The sequence below is a fragment of the Haliotis asinina genome, chromosome 4 (genome assembly GCF_037392515.1).
Source record: "Haliotis asinina isolate JCU_RB_2024 chromosome 4, JCU_Hal_asi_v2, whole genome shotgun sequence".
In the NCBI taxonomy this organism is placed as follows: Eukaryota; Metazoa; Mollusca; class Gastropoda; order Lepetellida; family Haliotidae; genus Haliotis; species Haliotis asinina.
In genome coordinates, this window is record NC_090283.1 from 80,006,389 (window position 1) to 80,031,654 (window position 25,266).

General features: G+C 39.9%; 1 protein-coding gene across 2 annotated transcripts in view; it reads left to right on the forward strand.

The window, feature by feature from the left end:
* The window catches only part of LOC137281955 (GTPase-activating protein skywalker-like), a 45,026-nt gene that overhangs the window by 1,018 nt on the left and 18,742 nt on the right, over positions 1-25,266 (forward strand). For both annotated transcript variants that reach the window (XM_067813693.1, XM_067813694.1), the window contains exons 2-5: positions 13,755-14,298; positions 20,070-20,380; positions 21,602-21,703; positions 23,883-23,973. In XM_067813693.1, coding sequence (XP_067669794.1) covers positions 13,908-14,298; positions 20,070-20,380; positions 21,602-21,703; positions 23,883-23,973 — 895 coding nt within the window. In that variant the 5' untranslated portion in view covers positions 13,755-13,907. The remainder of the gene's footprint in view (positions 1-13,754; positions 14,299-20,069; positions 20,381-21,601; positions 21,704-23,882; positions 23,974-25,266) is intronic.

Genomic DNA, 25,266 nt, shown 5'->3' on the forward strand with positions numbered 1-25,266 from the left:
GATATCCCAGAGTTCTTCAAATTTCACATCCATGCCCATTCTGTGTCTGTTCAGTCTCATTGAACTTCATGGCCAAAATGTTGAAGCTGATTGATTCTGTTGGAAGCTACGACAAATGAATAAGAACAAAATATAAATGTTAAAATAAAAAACGAATATAGTTTGAGCAATAATAGCAGGCCAGTACCTATTTTGTTGAATGTGTCCTTCCAATTTCACATAAAGGAACAATATACCATTCATCTGCAGGTGACAGAGAAACCTGTTCCATATCAGCTGTTTTAAACAGTCTAGGAAAACATAAAATATATCAATCATTACGACAAGTGATGAACAGGAAAGTTTTTTTATGTATAAACAACTTCTTTATTGCAATCGATGCAACATTTCTGCGTAGATTGGCATTTACATCAAAATATGTGATTGATTGCATTAAAAATGTTAATCTACACCAAAACATTGCATTGATTGCAATAAATAAGTTGTGTGTGTAAAAACAGCATCCTTCCTTCAAAGGATTACCTGTCAATGTGTTGATTAATTATATGACCATCCATTGAATGATGACAGACAAACAGGTGTGGATCTACACCACCAGGCATGTGTTACAACAAGACAGAATTATACTGCTGCATGGCATGCAGTTTTATTTGCTATATACTAATGCTGAAGTTGGGGGCGGTGGGGTAGCCTAGTGGTTAAAGCGTTCGCTCGCCACACTGAAGACCCAGGTTCGATTCCCCACATGGGTACAATATGTGAAGCCCATTTTCCAGTGTTCCCTGTTGTGATATTGCTGGAATATTTCTAAAAGCGGCGTAAAACTAAACTCACATACTGATGTGGAAGTTAAAAACTTATGCCCATTTACCCACATAAATTTTCAGATTTTTCTTGCAGTGGCAAAGTGAGGTTGATTTTGTTTATGGATTCAAGTAAATCAAATGATTGTTTTTAATATCAGTGTTACAGTGTTGTATGTTACAGTGTTGTATGTTACAGTGTTGTGTGTTGCAGTGTTGTGTGTTACAGTGTTGTGTGTTACAGTGTTGTGTGTTACAGTGTTGTGTGTTACAGTGTTGTATGTTACAGTGTTGCCTGACAGTTGACACGATAAATATCAAGGTGAAAAACAGAGAAATTGAATGATTTTGGATCAGTTGTCATAGCATCAACACATCAGAAAATAGGAAGACGTCTACACTGTTTGAATACTTTATTACAATCTGAAAGAACTACTATGAATCATCAGCATCTGATGGACATGCAATGTTTTTGTTGTCCTCCCATTGTTTAGGTAAGGTAATTTGGCCAAGTTGGACAGTTGCCCAGTCCCCAGTGTCTGTCATGGTCGAGGGAGCAGGGACTGACTGTATTTTTATAGCAGTGTTATGCTTGTCAGAATATGTTTCATAGATTTTAGAAATTCAGTTGAGAGGTAGATGCCATTTTGTTTCTAAGTCATATTGTTAAACTCAAGAGAAGCACGCAACATGTAATAATAAATCAGAATTTCTTTGGCCTGAAGTATTCCATCCAGGATGTGTTTTTGTGCTTATACTGTGTACATGAAGTACACTACATAGTGTAGGTGACCCAGAGTCTTGGTGTTTTGAACCTTTAGCTACTCAAAATGCACATCAACCATCGGGACCCCTTGACTTGCTGTATCCCCATGAAGAGAGAAAATCTCCGTACAACTAATGCTGGTTAGTAGAGATGACAAAATAATCATCAATCAGACAGTGTCTTCACAGTAAGGTAGTCCTGTTGTTAAGGCATTGACTTGTCATACCGAATGCCTGGGTTCGATTCCCCTCATGGGTACAATGTATGAAGCCCGTTTCTGGTGTCCCTCACTGTGATGTTGCTAGAATATTGCTTAAAGCATCGTAGAACTAAACTCATTCAGACTGATTCACTTGGTTGATGCCAGGTCAATGTTCTTTTATACGTATTGTTGTTCGCAATATTCATGTGCTGATTGTCTGGTTCAGTTTGGATTATTTTATGTAAATATAGGTGGAACATTGCTGCGTCACAGTGAGAGTGGCTGTAGATACAAATGAAACAACACTAGTGTGTAATTTGGTCAGTCATTTGAAAGTGTTCACCAAGAATCGGATGGACCTGATAAGGGTCACTTTGTTCCTCGTTGACTTCTGAGTACAAATGAATTAATCTGTGTACACATTAATAAAGTCAGTCTTGGTAAACATGTGACGAATCTGCTATGATGATGTTAATATTATTTGAAGATCAAATATTAATTTGTTTTGAAGTACATGTCAGTGAAGTCTACTGCTAAACATCAGTACCATACTGAATTGTTACAACCCTAAAGGCCAGGTAACTATGGTTACAAGGGCACATGATGACCGGTGAGGCCCATGTGTTTCTTGGGAATGTGTGCCGTACATTGAAGAATGCATATATACCCATATAACAAAACACACCAAGGTCACGCATGTAGGTTATGCACACATCGGCAGGTTTTCCCGAGATGTGTGGATGTTGACTCTATCCTGCTTTCCCCACATGATAAATACTACAGCTGAATGTCAGCCCTGACTTGATGATAGACAACAATGAATGAACTACTCATTTGAATTTTGTTGTCCCCAGGAACCTTTGCAGAAGAATTTTAAATTGTGTGGTAATCGCTTGTTTCTTCATGTGACCAAATATTACACATCCAAAGTGGTATTAAAGTCTATTTTAAACCTTTCACTGAATCACACCAGTCAACAGCATATGTAAACATACATCATTTGAGAAGATAATGGAAGAGTAACAGAAGTGCAGCTCCTCCTGCACATTATTTAAGTGTTGGATGCAAGTTGAATGATCAGTTTATTCTGGTCTTTAGAGTAAATAACATGTTTTTTGATCTTACAGCCCATCCTTAAGCTTGTGTCTCCTTCAAACCTGAAATTCAGCATGTTATCTTTATTGTGTATAGTTGTGCCCTGCAGAGTGTTCACCCACACTTAAGTGGTTTGGGCAACTGTTCTGTGGCAGACGTCATCAGCATAAATGTCCAAAGGAGTTACTGTCCTTGAGGGCATGGTCGTTCATGGAGTTGTTGTGACACAAAAACGCCATTGTCAGTCTCGCCATTGTGACCGTGTCCAGATGTTGTTGCTTGTTGATAAGGAGATGTGGCTGAAGAATTTATCTTTGTACTGTGGGCCATTTCATTGCTGTGGACATGTACCAAGTCTGTCCTCTTGTCATGGAGCCCAAATCTTTACACTCCCTCTGCCAAAGTCAACTTCCTGAATTCAGCTTTTGGCATAACGTTCCCCACGTCTCTTGTAAACACAATGTCTTCTGTCTGTACGGAGAAGCGAAAAACATGACTCATTACTAAGCAAAACACATCACATTGTGGCCATACAGTGTATACGCGAGACCATCATCATCAGAATCCTACCGTGAACTCTGGTAGTCTCCAGACTGTACACAATTGCGTAGACAGATCCTTACTCTCTTTGCTGAAATTCTACACAATCCTGGTATCGCTGTAGCTGATGAGCTGGATACTGTGGCATGAAAGACAAACCCCAGTAAACCTGTCTTGTGCTGTAGTTGACGAGGTGGACACGGTGGTGTGAGTGACAAACCCCAGTAAACCTATCCTGTGATGTAGTTGACGAGGTGGCGTGAGTGACAAACCCCAGTAGACCTGTCTTGTGCTGTAGTTGACGAGGTGGCGTGAGTGGCAAACCCCAGTAGACCTGTCTTGCGATGTAGTTGACGAAGTGGACACGGTGGCTTGAGTGACAAACCCCAGTAAACCTGTGATGTAGTTGACGAGGTGGCGTGAGTGACAAACCCCAGTAGACCTGTCTTGTGATGTAGTTGACGAGGTGGCGTGAGTGACAAACCCCAGTAGACCTGTCTTGTGACGTAGTTGACGAGGTGGCGTGAGTGACAAACCCCAGAAGACCTGTCTTGTGCTGTAGTTGACGAGGTGGACACGGTGGTGTGAGTGACAAACCCCAGTAAACCTATCCTGTGATGTAGTTGACGAGGTGGCGTGAGTGACAAACCCCAGTAGACCTGTCTTGTGCTGTAGTTGACGAGGTGGCGTGAGTGGCAAACCCCAGTAGACCTGTCTTGCGATGTAGTTGACGAAGTGGACACGGTGGCTTGAGTGACAAACCCCAGTAAACCTGTCTTGTGATGTAGTTGACGAGGTGGCGTGAGTGACAAACCCCAGTAGACCTGTCTTGTGATGTAGTTGACGAGGTGGCGTGAGTGGCAAACCCCAGTAGACCTGTCTTGTGATGTAGTTGACGAGGTGGCGTGAGCGACAAACCCCAGAAGACCTGTCTTGCGATGTAGTTGACGAGGTGGACACGGTGGCGTGAGTGACAAACCCCAGTAAACCTGTCTTGTGATGTAGTTGACGAGGTGGCGTGAGTGACAAACCCCAGTAGACCTGTCTTGCGATGTAGTTGACGAGATGGACACGGTGGCGTGAGTGACAAACCCCAGTAGACCTGTCTTGTGATGTAGTTGACGAGGTGGCGTGAGTGGCAAACCCCAGTAGACCTGTCTTGGGCTGTAGTTGACAAGGTGGCGTGAGTGGCAAACCCCAGTAGACCTGTCTTGTGATGTAGTTGACGAGGTGGCGTGAGTGACAAACCCCAGTAAACCTATCATGCGATGTAGTTGACGCGGTTGCGTGAGTGACAAACCCCAGTAAACCTGTCTTGCGATGTAGTTTATGAGGTGGACACAGTGGTGTGATGTAGTTGAGTCACAAAGTCATCCAGATTTGGGTAGGTCACAGTGCTTCCGATAGTGGCTCCATAGTCTTGTAATGGTGCTTGGTGATATAGGGAAAAAAATGGCTGCGACCAAAGCCGAGTTGACTGTTAGCAGTAGGCCAATGAAATTGTTGCATTGAGCTTCTCTTGGTTGTGGCATATTCTCGCTTTTCAATGAGCAATATCACAGCTTTGAGACCAGAAATGGGCGTGACACATTGTGGCCATGTGGGTAATCGAACCTAGGTCTTCAGCGTGACAAGCGAATGCTTTAACCAATAGGCGACCCCATTGCTCATGTTCACTTTTCAGTGGCTGTACAATTGTAGTAACAGACAAATGAAAACCCATTGTTTTTATTAGCCCATTCATTTCGTGTTTTGTGACTTGTGAAGAAGTGATCTTTAGTTAGTTTGGGTGATTGGGTGGTCATCCTCGCTGACTTGGTTGACACATGGCATCCCAGTTGTGTACATTGAATCTCATACTGTTAATCACTGGGTTGCCTGGTCAAGACTCAATTATTTACAGGCTGCCACCATATAGCTGGAGTATTTGCTGAGTGCGGCGTAAAACTAAGCTCACTCATTCCCCAATGTTGGTGTGTCTGGCCACCAGAACAGACCATGTGTTCAACAATGGAACACAGTTATAACATTGTGCAAATGAAACAGTCACCTACAATCAAGTGATCAAGTTACTTCCTGGTTTACATCTGTGAGTACATCCTTGAGGATTTCAGATGCTTGACAACCTGAATTCCACGAATAACTATGAAACACATCACTAACATATGAAAGAATGCGTGATCTTAACGCATAACTGCTATATTAACAATGTCTTAATGCATGATCTTAACCCATAACTGCTATATTAACAATGTCTTAATGCATGATCTTAACGCATAACTGCTATATTAACAATGTCTTAATGCATGATCTTAACGCATAACTGCTATATTAACAATGTCTTAATGCATGATCTTAACGCATAACTGCTGTATTAACAATGTCTTAATGCATGATCTTAACGCATAACTTCTATATTAACAATGTCTTAATGCATGATCTTAACGCATAACTGCTATATAAACAATGTCTTAATGCGTGATCTTAACGCATAACTGCTATATTAACAATGTCTTAATGCATGATCTTAACGCATAACTGCTATATTAACAATGTCTTAATGCGTGATCTTAACGCATAACTGCTATATTAACAATGTCTTAATGCGTGATCTTAACGCATAACTGCTATATTAACAATGTCTTAATGCATGATCTTAACGCATAACTGCTATATTAACAATGTCTTAATGCATGATCTTAACCCATAACTGCTATATTAACAATGTCTTAATGCATGATCTTAACGCATAACTGCTATATTAACAATGTCTTAATGCATGATCTTAACGCATAACTGCTATATTAACAATGTCTTAATGCATGATCTTAACGCATAACTGCTATATTAACAATGTCTTAATGCATGATCTTAACGCATAACTGCTATATTAACAATGTCTTAATGCATGATCTTAACGCATAACTGCTGTATTAACAATGTCTTAATGCATGATCTTAACGCATAACTGCTGTATTAACAATGTCTTAATGCATGATCTTAACGCATAACTGCTGTATTAACAATGTCTTAATGCATGATCTTAACGCATAACTGCTATTTTAACAATGTCTTAATGCATGATCTTAACGCATAACTGCTATATTAACAATGTCTTAATGCATGATCTTAACGCATAACTGCTATATTAACAATGTCTTAATGCATGATCTTAACGCATAACTGCTATATTAACAATGTCTTAATGCATGATCTTAACGCATAACTGCTATATTAACAATGTCTTAATGCATGATCTTAACGCATAACTGCTATATTAACAATGTCTTAATGCATGATCTTAACGCATAACTGCTATATTAACAATGTCTTAATGCATGATCTTAACGCATAACTGCTATATTAACAATGTCTTAATGCATGATCTTAACGCATAACTGCTATATTAACAATGTCTTAATGCATGATCTTAACGCATAACTGCTGTATTAACAATGTCTTAATGCATGATCTTAACGCATAACTGCTGTATTAACAATGTCTTAATGCATGATCTTAACGCATAGCTGCTGTATTAACAATGTCTTAATGCATGATCTTAACCCATAGCTGCTGTATTAACAATGTCTTAATGCATGATCTTAACCCATAACTGCTATATTAACAATGTCTTAACAACCCCTAACTTCAGTACATGACAGTAGGAAACAATATTACTTTCTGTAGTTTAATTTGTTGTTTCTTGTTTTCTGAATATTGATTAGTCTCCTGAACACATTGATAACTGCTGATGCTAGTGAGATAAAAATGACCTATTATTCAAATACTCCTGCACTTGTGAGATATCTTAATCCTAGTGATAGTCATATGATTGTAGGTTTATAGAGCCATAAATAGAAAAGGGCTTGCGTGGTTAGCCAATCTGACGAAGTGTATTTAGTCAGTCCAAGCTCACACACTATATAGTTGTTGATCACTGGTGTGGCACAGGTACACAGATGGTGTTTTTGCTTAGGTCAGCAATATTCCAGCTGCATGAGATCAGTCTGGAAGCAAATGTGTCCCCTCCAAGAATTACCATGTGGCTAGAATGCCATCTCCGGTTTAAGAGAGATTACATTATTGTCGGTGGCCTTTGGCGTTCGTTGCAAGACAGTACGCATCAGTGCTGATGCTATCCACCACTGGTGAGTCTAAGACATGATTTGTGCCAGACATATGTGAAATATGCAAGGATGTTGTGTAATTACAAAAAGAAACTTAAAATATTGTCATGTGGATGAAGTAGTCAGTTTAAGAGCTGTACATACGAGGGGAAGTCAATATGTTCATAGAACTCGATATAAAACAGAACACAATGGTTGTGATATTGGTTTTATTTTTCAATATAGTCTCCCTGAACCTCGATGCATTTTGCCCATTTGTCTTTGAGACTGTCTATGCCCTTGAAATAGAAGTCTTCAGATTGGTCCCTCAGCCACGCCTCTGTTGTTGCCTTGAGGTCATCATCATTGGCAAATCTTGTTCCACGCAAGTGAGATTTCAAATTGCGAAACAGATAGTAGTCGCTGGGGGCCAGATCTGGACTGTATGGGGGATGGTTTAGTTGTTCGAAGCCACATTGTTGAAGAGAAGCTTGTGCAACACGGCTCTTGTGGACTGGTGCATTGTCGTGGAGAAGCATGACTCCAGCTGTCAACTTCCCACGCCTCTTCTCTTTGATGGCCGCTCTCTCTGATCGTAGTTTTAGGTGGTTTATAGTCTATGAGAATCACACCCTTTGAATCCCAGAAAACGGTTGCCATGATCTTGCCAGCAGAAGGTTGTGTTTTGAACTTCTTGGGTGCAGGAGAATGCTTGTGCTTCCACTGCATGGATTCTTGTTTGGTTTCGGGATCCCAGTGATGAATCCAGGTTTCATCCCCAGTAACCAGACGAGCATGAAAGTTATCAGGATCAGCGTTGTAGATGTCCAACAGCTCACGACTGGATTCAACTCTCTGGTGACGATCATGTGCATTTAGGTTACGAGGGACCCATCTTGCGGATACCTTGGACATGTGCAGGTGTTCATGGATCACTGTACAAACACTTCCATGTGAAATGCCACACTCTGAAGCTATCTCGTCCACCTTTATTCTCCGATCGGACATAATTAAGCGTTGGATCCGGGCAATTGTATCTTCTGTAATGGCTTCAGAAGGTCTTCCTGACCGTGGGTCATCTTCCAAGGAGCTGCGACCTCGCTTAAACTCAGCTGACCATTTTGCCACAGTGGAATATTGAGGGGCTTCCTCGCCATACACATTGATCATGCGTTTGTGGATTTCGGTTGCATTCACACCTTCTTTAGTGAGAAACTTGATAACTGCACGAAACTCAGTTTTGGAGGTTTCCATGATTTGTGCAGGGTAATCGTCTTTTAAAGGCTCTAACTCTCAAGTAAATGCTCGAGGAAGGTTGGGTATCAGTATACAGAGTCACAGATGAATCAACTCAATAATGACACCAATGACAACATCACCAAGGATATATCAGCACCCACTTCTATGAACTTATTGACTTCCCCTCGTAATGTCAGAGGTATCCAAGTAATGCTTAACTTATGCTATGACCAGAGTGAGTGAGTGAGTTTAGTTTTATGCCGCACTCAGCAATATTCCAGCTGTATGGCAGCAGTCTGTAAATAATCGAGACCAGACAATCCAGTGATCAACAGTATGAACATCGATCTGCACAACTGGGAACCAATGAGTTGTCAACCAAGTCAACGAGCCTGACCACCTGATCCCGTTAGTCGCCTCTTACGACAAGCATTGTCGCCAGTTATGGCAAGCATGGGTTGCTGAAGGCCAATTCTACCCCGGGACACCATGACCTGGGCTGCATGGGTTCAGGCCTATTCATGGGTCACCATGATCACTGTAAATGGTGAAATGGCATGGATGAAATACTTTCCAACGACTAAAATTATGGAAATAGTGCTATGATTCCTTTCATGGAAAATGTGATACATTGGACCAGCTCAAATATTTGCAAAAATATTTTTTGTCCCTCATCAAGCTGTTTATCCATTTAAACCCACAGCTAAACATGGTCATGTTCATTTTTAATGCCATGACATAGAAGAGTAAATTTCTGTCTTGAATGATGACATTGCTTGTGTTAGTTTATGGGTACAGGATATGTGATGCTGACTTCTTGCAGTCATGAAGTCCACGTACCAGGTGTGCAGATTTACATGATACTGATTCATTAAAAACCCAGTAATTGAAAATGATATTTTTGTTTTTTATATTTTAAATTTATTTGGACAATGAATTATTTTCACAACACACACATGAATTATTCTTTTAAAAAAAGTGCATTTCTCTCCCTGTTACCAATTCTGCAAAACAATTTTTCATAAAATCCTATTTATGGTATTACAAGCTGTTGTGAATTTATTAGAATATTCCTGACACTCAGTAACAGTGTCCAAATCTAAATCTCATGCACACACACTCGTGCATGTACCCACCCACTCACACATGTATGCATGTACACATGCACCTAACCACTTAAGTGATTGCTCTCACAAATTGTTTAGAAATATCTAGCAAGTCGTCAATGACCCTAGTTTCCATGTATGAGTTCTGTGCAGTGCTTGGGTCGTGGAATGACATCCGGCACGAGGAGAGCCAGGCTGTCCACGCAGTGAAATGTCTGCTGCAGGAAGCTGTCATCTTGACTGTATCATTTTGATCATCTTTATTGTACAAAGAAAGAACTCTCTGCTCGCTCGTCTTGACTTTTCTTGTTAGTCCTCTGTATTCCTGATACCCTTGTTTCCTGAGGCTGAGAAATGAAATCATTAGATTTAATGTGACCTAGAAAATGGCGAATTATATTATCCCTGATGTCTCAATCCTGTTCTTTTGTGTTCCATGTGAGACATTTATGACAACGCCTGGAGGCTTACGTTTGAGAATGCCATTTGTCATTTAAGAAAGGTGACAATTAAATATTTTTCACCTTAAAGGTGGAAATTTTTCCAGGATTTTGGATGACCATGTTTTATTCTGAGGAAACATATAAACTTGATTTATGTGCACCATATGCAGATATATTCAGAGTAACAGCAACAGTTACAGTGAAGATTCTAGGAGTGACAAGCCCACAGTACTGTCTGATAAATCATTTTTAAATGATATTCATAACAGAACAATGGCAAGAACAGATGTTGAGGTTGTTCAAGACAAGTTGAATTTAGTGCTGAAACTTTTTATGTAGCACCAAATATCCCACTTTTTTTGGTACAGTCTGGCTATTGTTTATTAATGGTCCATTTTTGAATGTGGAATTTTGTTCTGAGAACAGTCCAATTTTGAAATTCTGAAAGTTAAGCTGTTAAGTTTAGGTATACTGTTAAGCTGTTAAGTTTGTATACTCCCCAGGGAGCTGAGATTGAAATACGATGTGCTGTTGAGATTGACATCCGATGATGAGCATGCTTTATGTGTGGAATTCAGCGCATTATAAATACACATATTATTATTATTATTATTAAGTGACAATTTATAGGTCCCATTATTGTTATGACAGCTTGATGACCCCAGAACCTTGCTTAGTTGCAGCCACTGATCGTGTTCATCTTGAGAGTATGGTGCATCTTCGTCTGACGTTGTTGCAAGGGTGTGATTGTACCCAACTTAAGGTAGTTGCTGTGGCTGAGCGGGCTAGGCGGCTGACTTTGTGTGCTGGCGATGAAGTGCCTGACTCTGAGGGTGCGGGTTCAAATCCCAGATGGGACTCAACCAAAGAGTACTAGAATTTGTATTTTACTAAGAAAGTGAAATCCCAAATATGACATGTTGCAGCTGAGTACTGGTATCCATAAACCTATATAGGGCCCTTGTCATGTTTTATAGTGGTATCAACTGATTAATCGTGTCCATGAACCTATATAGGGCCTTTGTCATGTTTTATAGTGGTATCAACTGATTAATCGTGTCCATGAACCTATATAGGACCCCTCGTCATGTTTTATAGTGATATCAGCTGAATAATTATTCAGATGAACTCATGTAGGGCCATGATATCATCTGGGGACCTGTATTATGTATAAGATAAAGAGGGCCTTTGTCATGTTTCATAGTGATATCAATTGAATAATTGCATCAGTGAACCATACAGGGCCCAAAGATCATTTTACCATGCAATATCATCTGGGGGATTATGTGACAATTTTAAATATTGACATGGAGGGCCTTGTCATGTTTGATAAAGGTATCAGCTGAATAATTGTGTCTCAGATTGTCCACAATCCATAGAGGGCCTTCTACCATGTTAGTGGTGATATGATCTGACTTGTGGCTGATGGCACGAGACAGAAACAGCCCACATTGATGTCCACTTGTACTGTGTAATTATGTAAGTTGATGTTAGACAGGTCACATGGAGGGCTGTTTGAAATGCTATAGTCTTGAAATAGAGAAAGGCAGGTATACTGCTGACAGATAAGAGATCCTGGAAACTTTTGCCTTGAATCTAGTTTAGTTAGGTTGTTTTGTTGTTTATTGCTGTTCACATCAATATTTCAGGTACATGGCGGTTCAGGTAATTAATAGAGTCTGGACCAGACAATCCAGTGAACAACATCATGAGCATCAATTCTGTCAGTTGCCTCTTACACAAGTTTAATAACCTCTTACACAAGTTCTAACCCGGATCTTCCGCAGTCTTCAATCAAGTCTACAATGTAAAGACATCATCATATTAATCTGATGAATATGCAAACAGACATGCCTTATCATGTAGTATTTGACAAAGTGACTGGAATTATATGGTGTGTTAGTGATTTTCTGCTGCCTTGAAATATTTCAGCTTCACACATTTTACCCAGTGGATTTAGCAATGTTGCGGGTTTCACACACTGTATGTACCCATGTTGGAAATCGAACCAATGTATGCTTCCCCAGACTTATTTAGTAATTTCAGGCCTGGTGACTGTAGTTTGGTGACATTGTATCCAGGCTCACTCCTGTTGTGATGCACACTCAGATATGACAGTACACGACATATCAAACACAATCAGTTAATCAAGTTAATGTATGCTTATTGAGTGGTCTGCCTGGTGTGTGCTATATCATATGCTATCAACGCAGAGGAAAGTCAGTATATTTCATGTCCATTGTAGTATGTGCCCTGCGTACAGACCGTCCCAGAGAGTTGCAGGTCTCCAAGTCTTGATCTGTGCCATTGGACTGTATTTGTAACACTGTTTGTCAACACTATATTGCACATTGTAAATACATCTGTAGGGTTCAGAATTAAACTACATATGTGAACCGTTATGTGAATAATTTAATTCTGATTGATCCATGTGTTAATACCTAACAGTCAGTGTTATTTCCTGGTCAGACCCTGGATTTCAGTACATTACAGAATTCAAGATGCTTTAGTTGAACACCAAACCCATGTGTATTAGAACATATTTGTTGATTGTTAAACTCTGGTGTATAAACACCACAAGCGCCCAATTTTTCAAACTGTGCACCGTAGAGGATGACTTATTATTAATATAAAATAGAATGATTAAACTCCTTGCCCCAGGTATATTAAAACAATCACATAAAAAAAAAATTCTTAATTGATTGTTAAACATAGGTGTACATAATTATGCTTCTGTTAAACTCCAGATTTTGGTGAAAAGATGCCTTTCTTATCTCACTTGGGCATATTGTGTAAAATTACAGTTGTTGAAATAATATGCTTGAATAAGAAACCAAGAAGTTTATTTATGAGAACTTTTTTAATTTGAACAGTGAAACTAGCAACTTTATGGTTAGTAAACGTCTGGTTTGAAAAATAAAACTGGCATCATTATGGATAACAGCTTTTGTTTTGAATAAACAATGTTATCATTTTGCCGATAATTTTGTAATTTTATGGATAACATCTTGTGTATACATTCATGTACATTTCTTCATGTGTTCGCCAACTCTTAGAATACCAGTCAAACAATTATATTTGCTAAATTGCAGATCTAGGTGTATATACATTAGTTGCAGGTTGAGTGTGTGCCATCTCTCCCTGATACCTGAGCCCAGTGTGTATGGGAGAGCATGTCGGATCACCAGATTAACACACTATTTATGTTTGTGCCTCCTCTACACCTTGAGACATTAACATGTGCATCCATTAATGTCTTCATACTTCTTTTGAATAGTATTAAAGACAATGAGCTACATGCTTTTATTAGCAAAATGCCGGAAGGCTTAGGTCAGGCTGTGGAAAAACACTAGTGTTTTTGTGATTGTTCTAAAGTGACAGATGAAAGACATGTTTAAGTAAGAAAGGAAGTGCTACTGTCTTAACACAGCTCTTTCTCCTATTTATCTTTCAGACTGGCGAGTGTGACATGTGCCGAATAACTGCCTCGGTCACATGACCAAGTCTGACAGCGAAGCGATGGGAAGACTGGCTCCTTGTACAATGGGACCATGACGTAAGCTGCCACGCCCCCTCCAGCACACGTGGGACTGACAGACAATTCATTATGCATGTCAACACAGAAGACCCAGGCACTGTGCAGGGGTCATTTGCTGAGAAAGGTGTTGTGCTCAGAGACGCTACTCTTGACAGTTACTCGGACGGATCGTCACATATCTTTTCCGAGTTTGTGGACATGGATGCAATACGCCGCAACCTCGGACAGTCAGCATCGTCATTTACATCAGATGACTTGGAAAATGGGGATCAGCTGTCAGTTTTGTTTAATTTGTACAAGTTGGGTCAGAAAAAACAGCTTAAACAGTTACTGCGACAGACAATGTGGCCTGCTGATCATATGATTCGCCATTCCTTGTGGACATCACTTTGCAGGCACCTGCTGAAGGCGGACGGAGATTTGTACAATGAAATGGACAAGGAACTTTTTGGAGATGATGGTAAGAGTATTTTTTTATTTCATGTAGTAATTTGTGTATTGGCAATGCTTTCATACATACAGATGTCTTGAAATCTTGTCACGAGGTTACTAAGTTTTGTCTGTTATGGTATTCATGAAGAAATACTTGTATTGTACTTGCAGTTCAGCTTATGACCTACTTATGCTGATCATAGACATTGAGAAATTGGTGTACATTGGATAACATAGAGATAGTATACAGTTGTAAACATACTGGCATGTTTATTGCCTGTCATCAAGGAGCAATGTAGATTCACATGACAGAGGTCAGCTTCAGTTTCTAGGATGCTGAGGATGATGTTTGATGTACGTTTACAGTGACTGATATGTGAAATGGGTGGAAGAAGTATAATTGTGTATCAGTGTACATGTCCTATATTTGGCTCTGATTTATTACCTAAATCTCTTCATGGGGCACCTGTCTGTTTCTTCTTTGATGTATAGTTTGATAAACTCATCTTCTCAAAGGATTTTGACAGCACCATTAAATCTTATTGATGTATAGGAAACAATTTCAATGAATTTGTTTTCTTTAAACATATAGAGTTTGTTCAGTGGAGACGCTATTTCCTTTTTTGTCCTCAAAGCTGGTAGTTGCTCTGTTCTGGACAGTACCATGTTTACTTGTCAGTTTCATTCAGTTCGCCATCATTGGATTGTTGCATGTCCTCTGCACTATTTAGTTGGCTCTCTGTTTTGGAGTGTGAATTTGAGGGATTGTTTAGACATTCTCAATGTGCATTTTTTTCGTAATGCACCAAGTACACACCTAGTCTGTCTTGCAGTCCCTGAACCACATTATTTGCCCCTCGATGTAGCCCTCTCTGCAATGCTAAAGCTGCGCAAATGAAGCAAGTCTAGATTTCCTTGGGTAATGACCCCAGCATGCACTGCCCCAATGCAGATGTTCCTAGTCTGAATCTCTGTTCTCCCTATGGCTCCTTTTCAAGTTAAATAGGCTATTTTGTTGCCATCACAGTTGTATATTTTCAGAGACAAAGCATTAGTCTAGTGTACTACTTTGTTACACATACTGGCGCCCAGATTTCTTTCTCAAATCTCAGGAGTAAACATTCTTCTGGCCATGGTCAGCATGCAGTAGACGTTTCTGGCCAGGTTAATGAATGACACCCAGTCTGCAGGTGTGGAGACCCACCACTCATAGCCCAACTGTGACCACTGCTTGGGTGTAAACACACCAACCAAGAACCTCAGGGGCCGTGTCAAAACTACACAAAACATTTTATTTGAAGTGCATGAATTTGTGTGTTGCGGTTGGGATTGACACAGTGTGTTGAATCACACCAGTCCTCCATACATTTTGGGTGAGTGAGTGAGTTCAGTTTTACACTGCGTTTACCAATATTCCAATATCATGTTGGGGGACACCAGGAAATGGGCTTCACACATTGTATCGATTAAACCCGGGTCTTCGGCATGACCACCAGGCTACCCCTGCTTTCTCCCTACTTTACTGAATCACACTCTAACCCTTTAGGACTGACCTTGACATTGTTCACCATGAAGGGCCATGTACGTATAAACAGCTTGACTTATGATGACAGGGTTAATCATCAGAAGCCCGAGTTCACTATGGTGACATAGAGGTGCATATCTGAATTAAACTATGTGAAAGAGGATGTGACTGTGAACATGGTAAGAGGTCAGTTATTTATGCTATAAGCAGACAGGAGATGGTTGTGCAGGTCCAGTATGCTGGTTTTACATTATAAGTAACAGGCTTGACACGTTTCTGTTTGTGCTTGTTTGTGTGCACTTCTTTGGCACTTTAATTCAGTTGTTAAATTAATGTGAGGATGTGCTGTTGTCACTGCTCTTGAATCTCAGCCACAATTTCATTGGTCAGTCAGAACAAAATATAAACAACAAAGATAATAACTGTAGGTCATTAGGTGGAATATGGAAATATAATTAAGGTGGCTGTACCATTGTAAACTATGAGAAGCCAGCTGGATTTGTGGATTCATGAAGTAGGATAGACTTACATGATTTCTTCACAGGATAAAGACATTGTTGTTATTTGACTCAGGTTCCATGAATGTGTTTTGCTTAGACATCCCCCTACCAAATGATAATGGAAAACTGGTTACCATGGTTACAAGAATTGTATATCAATTGTGTGTTTTACCCTGCTTCTGTTGTGTGTTTTCAGTGTGGGAATTTAATTTGATAACATGCTCCTCTTAGAGTGTAATGGACCCATTTGACTTGGTATAGTTCACACAGGTTTAAGAATGGACATGGGAACTTGGAAACAAACTAGATCCAAATTTAATGAATTGATCTAAAAAAACCCAACTAAAAACAAGCTTTTAAAGTAATTGAACACATAAGTTTATTCATTATTTATGACATGGTCCCTTGTAGTGACCAGGGGCATCATGGTCAGCTTGACAGTGACTGTTATGTTGGCCAAGGGTTGCCCCCTGCTGGCACAGTGGTCAGCTTGACTGTGACTGTTATGTTGGCCAAGGGTTGCCCCCTGCTGGCACAGTGGTCAGCTTGACTGTGACTGTTATGTTGGCCAAGGGTTTCCCCCGGCTGGCACAGTGGTCAGCTTGACTGTGACTGTTATGTTGGCCAAGGGTTGCCCTGGTGGACTACTGGGGGTGTGACACACAAACATGGAGCCTCTCGCTGTCTGCCATGCAGGGATAAGATGGAAATGAAGTGACTGACACTAGTCACAGCTTGAGGCTCACTGTCATACTAACAACAAAGGCAAGGGTGGACAGTCAGTGCTCTATTGTTTGGAGTACAATATCAGTCACTCATTTTCTGCCCCAGACTCATTTGTTTCCATGCATTTGTTACATAGCTGGAATATTATCAGTGTCAGTGTCAGAAAACTGTACACACAGAGGTATATCAACAATTGGGTGAAATTAAATAATGGCTACAATGAAATGTCATCACAATGCTTTGTAGACTATTGTGATGTCATCGGTCATTATGACAACACTAGTTTCAGCCTCTGAATCTAGGTGTCTAAGAGTTTTACCTTAAGAAATTGGGTACCATGGTTTTTGAACTTCTACCATTAGAACTCTGATTCTGGATAAAGAACAGAATGTCACACCATTGGTTTGATATGAGGTGAAGACCAGTAATTCTTATTAGAAAACGTCTGTAAACCATGGAAACATTTCATATAATTTCTTCAACTGCTGAATAACATCTCCAATCAAGGCAATGATCCAAGGCGTTAAGGAGTTGGACCATCCCCATCCCTATCCCTGATTCGGAGCAACAGTCAAAGGCTCTGTGGAGTTGAACCATCCCCTTAGTTTATCTTACAGTCCCTGATACAGAGCAAAAATCCAAGACACAAATTCAGATCAACAAACCAAGGCTGTAGGGAGTTGTACCATCCCCTAGTCATCTTCATGTCCCAAATTCAGAGCAACAGTGAAAGCTTCTCTGGAGCTGAACCAACACCTAGTCTGTCTCACGCTAACTGAACCAACACCGAGTCTGTCTCATGCTAACTGAACCAACACCTTGTCTATCTAATGCTAACTGAACCAACACCTTGTCTGTCTCACGCTAACTGAACCAACACCTTGTCCGTCTCACGCTAACTGAACCAACACCTTGTCCGTCTCACGCTAACTGAACCAACACCTTGTCCGTCTTATGCTAACTGAACCAACACCTTGTCTGTCTCACACTAACTGAACCAACACCTTGTCTGTCTCACGCTAACTGAACCAACACCTTGTCCGTCTCATGCTAACTGAACCAACACCTTGTCTGTCTTATGCTAACTGAACCAACACCTTGTCTGTCTCACGCTAACTGAACCAACACCTTGTCTGTCTCACGCTAACTGAACCAACACCTTGTCTGTCTCATGCTAACTGAACCAACACCTAGTCTGTCTTACGCTAACTGAACCAACACCTTGTCTGTCTCACGCTAACTGAACCAACATCTTGTCTGTCTCACGCTAACTGAACCAACACCTTGTCTGTCTCACGCTAACTGAACCAACACCTTGTCTGTCTCACGCTAACTGAACCAACACCTTGTCCGTCTCATGCTAACTGAACCAACACCTTGTCTGTCTCATGCTAACTGAACCAACACCTTGTCTGTCTCACGCTAACTGAACCAACACCTTGTCTGTCTCATGCTAACTGAACCAACACCTTGTCTGTCTCATGCTAACTGAAGCCCTAAGTGAATTATTTGTTCTATCAATTTATATTCAGAGCTTCAGCTGTGAATCTACGTTAGTCTGGACCAGCCCCATGTGTTGGTGGTGATGCTGGAGCTTGAATCTGGAACATGATTCACTGTTGAAACTCTGACAATGTGAGACACTGTCGTTGAGGATATTACGAGATATTCCTGACTAACTACCTGTGATGGCTATTGAGTTGTGTGAATCACAGTCCACAGGGGATCATGTTAATTACTGTTGTTAAACATTTCTAGTGGTGTGTTCGTGAAAGGATGACATAAGAATTATTGGGTTTATATACATTTCTTAGATTGTTGTGGAGTAAAGGTAAATCTGTTAATGACAAAAAGTGTAATTAGGCTCAAATATGTAGGCATGGTAGCCATCATTATCCCAAACTGGCCTCTTCTTGTGAGAGAAAGCATAGTGTAAATGTATCATTGCAGCCTTGTGCACTGCTTTGAAGTCTAATGCTTGCTTGAACATGCCTTACAACTGGGTAAAATATTTCAGCTCTTTCCAGTGGAGCCTGTTAGTGACTGTAGTTGCTTTTGGTCTGAAACAAAAAACTCCACTGACAGAAATTTGAGGTCAACAATAGAAACATTCCTGACTGGATCAGCTAATCATATATTCATCAGCTTGTGGTACATCTATTATGTCCTATATTCAGAGGACCTTGACAAGTGGTCGTCAAGCTCCCATGTTGCTTTTGCAGACCCCTGATGAAAGATTATACATGTACCACTTATTCTCATCAAAGGATGGAATGCCTCCCAAAAATTGTAGAGCACTGTGACATCATTCTTTTCTGCAGCATCACAGTCAAATGACATCGCTGATCCCTCTGACATTTATGCCATTTAGCTACATTCTTGGACACTTGCTGTTACTGTTAACAAATTACAAAAGTTGATAGAAAAACATTCTTTGAAAGAGACATGCATAATGCAATTTGTTTTAACATATCCATACTATTTATTATGCAGAAAGACTCTTCATGTACAGAGTGAGTGAGTTAGTGAGTGAGTGAGAGAGTGAGTGAGTGAGGCCAAATGATCACTGGTCTGTCACACCCATTGTCATGGAGGAATGGGTGTTAGTGTCTTGTATCTGCAGTACTGTAATACTGTTTATACCTCATAAACTCAGTAGATACGGTGTCTTTACCTGGAATATTGCCTTAGTGATGGAAATGTGGACTCACTCACTCACTCACTCACTCACACTCTCACTCACTCACTCACACTCACACTCTCACACTTACTCACTCACACTCACTCACTCACTCACTCACACTCTCACTCACTCACACTCACTCACTTGCTCACTCTCACTCACTCACACTCTCACTCACACACTCACTCATTCACTCACTCTCACTCACACTCACACTCACTCACTCACTCACACTCTCACTCACTCACACACTCACACTCTCACTCACACTCACTCACACTCTCACTCACTCACACTCTCACTCACTCACACTCTCACTCACACTCTCACTCACTCACTCACTCACTCTACTCTACTTTCCGCAGTAATGATGGAAGACATCCCCCTGCCAGGGTTTGTGGACCAGGTCAACCTGACCTCGTATCACCTGTCCCATGAGGGGTTGCACCTCATCACCAAGATCATTGCCATCATCAACCATACCAACCCCGATGTCAGCTACAGCCCCGCTGCCTTCTCTGTGGCCAGCCTCTTTCTCCACTACATGGGCCCCTCCGATGTCTACAACTGCCTCTATGCTCTACTTACAAGCAAAGACACTCGCTATCTCACTCAGACAAGCATCTCTTTAGAGGCATCCAAACTTGTACTGAGGGATTTGACCAAGAAGTATGCAGTAAGTATTCATCATGTCCTTCTGTCATGTGTTTTTAATATTTTAAGTGTGACTTCATTATTTGATGTACTTGTTCAGTCAGATCTGCAATGATTCTGCATATTTATTTACAAGTTATGAAAGTTGCAAATTGTCATGGTATCAAATGCTCAGACCAACAGTGTAATAAATGTTTCGCATTCAACTTGATAAATCCCTTTTTCTGAGGGATCATATGTGATATCCCTTTGTTTTCTGTCTAGTTCAAGATAAGAGGGTAAATCAAACTTAAATACATTTGCCTTTAATGACAGTGAATCTGGAAGTCATAATTCCCACCAGTGTCATGCTTCATGGTGATGCTAGATCCAGTAGTATGGGGCACCTGTTACAAGCCTCTGGGTTTATCCTGTTGTGCTTCAGTGGAGCATGATTTTACATTTGCATTTGCCATAACCAGCAAACAATCTATTCTTCAACACTGGCTACGAGGTGATAGTCAGGCCACACCTGCTGAAGGGCCGATATTTTGACCACACTTGCTAAAGGGCCAGTGTTTAGATCATACTTGCTGAGTGGCCAATACCTGGGCTGTACTTGTTGAAGGGTCGATATTCAAGCCACACATGCTGAAAGGCCGATATTCTTTCAATAGTTACTGATATTTCGTTGTCATCTCATGATTATTTTGTAGAGGTGCTTGTAGTTCGCAGATAACATGCTGAATGCTGTTTCAAACTCGTACTCCTGAATCTGAAAAATGACGGTTTTGCACAAGATGATGATTTCTTTCCAGTTTGCCAGCCAAGGGCATTCAGTTTAGGATGCTAGATAAATCTGTATAAATGTAAATCATCTCAATGCTGTGTCATTCTTTGCTTGGTAATCATGTCCTGCTAGAGTAAATGATTTGTGCCATGAATAATTGGTTTTCATCAAGTTTATAGAAGATATCCCATTAGTTACTTTGACATGAAATGCAAGTGACATCCCTAATCACACTGCTGCAGAAACTGGGTAACTGTACACTGGTTAAGACTGTTTACAAACTGGACAACAGATAGAATTTCACCTTGAGAGAAGTTGAAATTTCTTTTGCATACTGATTTATATATCATATAAGACTCTCGGGATCAATACTACTCAAACCAGTGTTAAACCCGGTATTCACCCAAATTGATTTAATCACTTTTCACCTGATTTATTTGAATGTAGAGGAGATCATGTTTTTGTTCAATTCAGAAGTCGGCCTATGTTCACATTGTCCGACAAAGCAGCAACACCGAGGCAGTGTTCGAGAACTGGTTGTGGTGGATATACAGGGATTTGCCCTTCTCGTACCTGGTACGTACCTCACACTCACTCGCTCATGGTGGCACATAGACATTTGTTGCAAAAAATAATTTTAAAATTACCGCTGTTGGTTAACAGACTGTGTTGTGTGATAATGTCTATAATTGTCAACCCAAACTCGCTTCCCGAGGTGATCTGTTATTAATTATCAAGTGATATATCCAAGAAAATGACATCATTGATCTTCATGATACAGGAAGACTTTACCTGTTTTTATAGCAAACAGATCAGCTTGTGTTCAGAAAACCTTTACTCAGCTGATTTAAGTGTATTGTATATGTTTGATCTCATGATGAGGGGGGCCGGTGGGGTAGTGTGGTGGTTAAGGTGTTCGCTCGTCACGCCGAAGACCCGGGTTCGATTCCCCACATGGGTACAATGTGTGAAGCCCATTTTCTGGTGTCCCCTGCCGTGATATTGCTGGAATATTGCTAAAAGTGGCGTAAAACTTGACTCACTCGCTCGCTCACTCATGATGAGGGTAAGATTCTCAATGCCTTTTGGGCTGTTATTATTGAAGCGAGGTCAAGTATCAGTCCAAAAGGTTACATTACACAATATATTCAAATAGATTTTTACTGTATTAAAATAGATTTTCACATTCTCAAAAATGGAATGTTTGAAGTGATCATGTTGAATGTCTGCAAGGGCTATTTCTGTGAGATATTTCATCAAGACGTAGAGAATAGACTGCAAGGAATTGCTGGTTATCTATGGGATGAGCACATCATTAGTTTTAGTTGTTCAGCTAATGTTAGTTCTTATTGCTAATGTGTAAATTTTATAGAAACCAAAGAAACTGTTGCCAAAGATAGATACTCAAGATTTCAACATAATTTTATTAAAGTAACAAAAATAAATCTTTTGATGCCAAAAGAAGCATAAGATTAAAGACTTTTTAAGCATAAAAACGTGAGTCCTTTTGTGCAAGGATGTCGAGCAAGTGTTGAGATAGCTTGCAGTGAAGCTTCCTGTAGAGAGGTGTTTGTTTAGGCATGTCTATCTGACCACAACACGTCGAGACGCTGTTACCACGCTGTGTCAGTCAGCGCTGTGATCAAGGAGGCAGGACCTTTCTCCTATGAGACGAATATTTGTCTGAGATTAAAGGACTTAATAGCCTTGTACTTCATTCCACAGATCTGCAGGATATAAATAGCAATACAATCACTGTCTTGTTTAGATTGATGGGTTCATCATAGGGAACAGGTTAATTAGTATGGCATCATGTGGAAAATTGATATGTATAATTTGGAGTGATGAATTAATAATTTTTTTGTGAATTGTGTCAAGTTATCTGGGTTATTGAGACTGATGGATGTGCATGGTGGAATAATCTGAACTGATCAAGTGTAATTTTCTGGATAATTGTTGATGATTATTACCATATTTGGGCAATACTTACTGTGTTCCTCTCAGAGAACAGGTGAGAAGAAGTTTTTCCCTACTTTGTTGTATTCTTTAGTAATTGGTAGATATGTTTTTTTTTTACTTTTTTGTGTGTCAGTATATTGCAAAAGTATTCAGTACTCATTTAATGACAACCCACGGCAGATTGTTGGTTCTAATCCTACCTAGTTCTGATATTGCTTGTTATGTCTTTGTTTGCTTTTACTGAAAGGGTAGCTATTATGGCTGCAACGATTCATTTCAATTCATTGAAAATCAAATCTGACCTCTCAGTTTTTATTTTTGATAACTATTATCCCTTTTTTGATTTAATATGGGAATGCCTATTTCATTTATTTCTACTCAGCCAAAAGATAATTTTGTCTCAAACTTGAGCTGTGATATAAGGTGAAACGTGATTGGTTGACTTTAAGGCTAATGAGAGTTGTTAGTAGACATCGCCGAGTTTATGACGGATTTCATGAAATCTGATGTTTATAGAATCAAATGGAAATGATAAAATCAATAGAACTGTATCAAAAATTGAATGTAGGTGTGGGTGAATCATTGCAGCCCTAGTAACTGTCTGAGATCTCTCACATGATGCTCATACACCCCAAATGCAACACTGTTTGAAGTGGTGCTAAACCTGCTTCACTATAAAGTCATCCAGAAGCTTTCAGAAAGATGAGAACAGTATATCAGAAAGTCTGTCACTTGGCCTTCCTAGTGTTGTGGGTTATATTAATATGTCAACAGTAGAGCATTGCGTGTGTTTCAGGTGAAGATCACTGACTGCTTCCTGGTGGAGGGTGTAAAGGTCCACTACCGAGCTGTACTAGCCATTCTCATACTGTACGCTAAATACTCAGGTGAGCGGAACAATGTATGCTAAATACTCAGGTGAGCAGAACACTCCACACTAAATACTCAGGTGAGCAGCATACTGTATGCTAAATACTCAGAAGAGCAGCATACTGTATGCTAAATACTCAGAAGAGCAGCATACTGTATGCTAAATACTCAGAAGAGCAGCATACTGTACGTATGCCAGAAAGGATATTATGGAGTGGTAGGTCATATGAGATGATATGCTTAGTGGTAGAAAATGTGATGATTCACTCTGGATAGTAGACAGTTAACATTAAGTAACTTAGGTCATATACACTGACTGGAGATACACACTTTAGTAGATAATGTGATGTTGTAAAGATATACACTGACTGGTAGATAGCATCATGATATACACTTTAGTAGATAATGTGATGTTGTAAAGGTATACACTGACTGGTAGATAGCATGGTGATACACACTTTAGTAGATAATGTGATGTTGTAAAGATATACACTGACTGGTAGATAGCATGATGATACACACTTTAGTAGATAATGTGATGTTGTAAAGATATACACTGACTGGTAGATAGCATGATGATAGACACTTTAGTAGATAATGTGATGTAAAGATATACACTGACTGGTAGATAGCATGATGATACACACTTTAGTAGATAATGTGATGTTGTAAAGATATACACTGACTGGAGATATACACTTTAGTAGATAATGTGATGTTGTAAAGGTATACACTGACTGGTAGATAGCATGATGATAGACACTTTAGTAGATAATGTGATGTTGTAAAGATATACACTGACTGGTGGATAGCATGATGATACACACTTTAGTAGATAATGTGATGTTGTAAAGATATACACTGACTGGTAGATAGCATGATGATATACACTTTAGTAGATAATGTGATGTTGTAAAGATATACACTGACTGGTAGATAGCATGATGATATACACTTTAGTAGATAATGTGATGTTGTAAAGATATACACTGACTGGTGGATAGCATGATGATACACACTTTAGTAGATAATGTAATGTTGAAAAGATATACACTGACTGGTAGATAGCATCATGATATACACTTTAGTAGATAATGTGATGTAAAGATATACACTGACTGGAGATATACACTTTAGTAGATAATGTGATGTTGTAAAGGTATACACTGACTGGTAGATAGCTTGATGATACACACTTTAGTAGATAATGTGATGTTGTAAAGATATACACTGACTGGTAGATAGCATGATGATACATCCTTTAGTAGATAATGTGATGTTGTAAAGATATACACTGACTGGTGGATAGC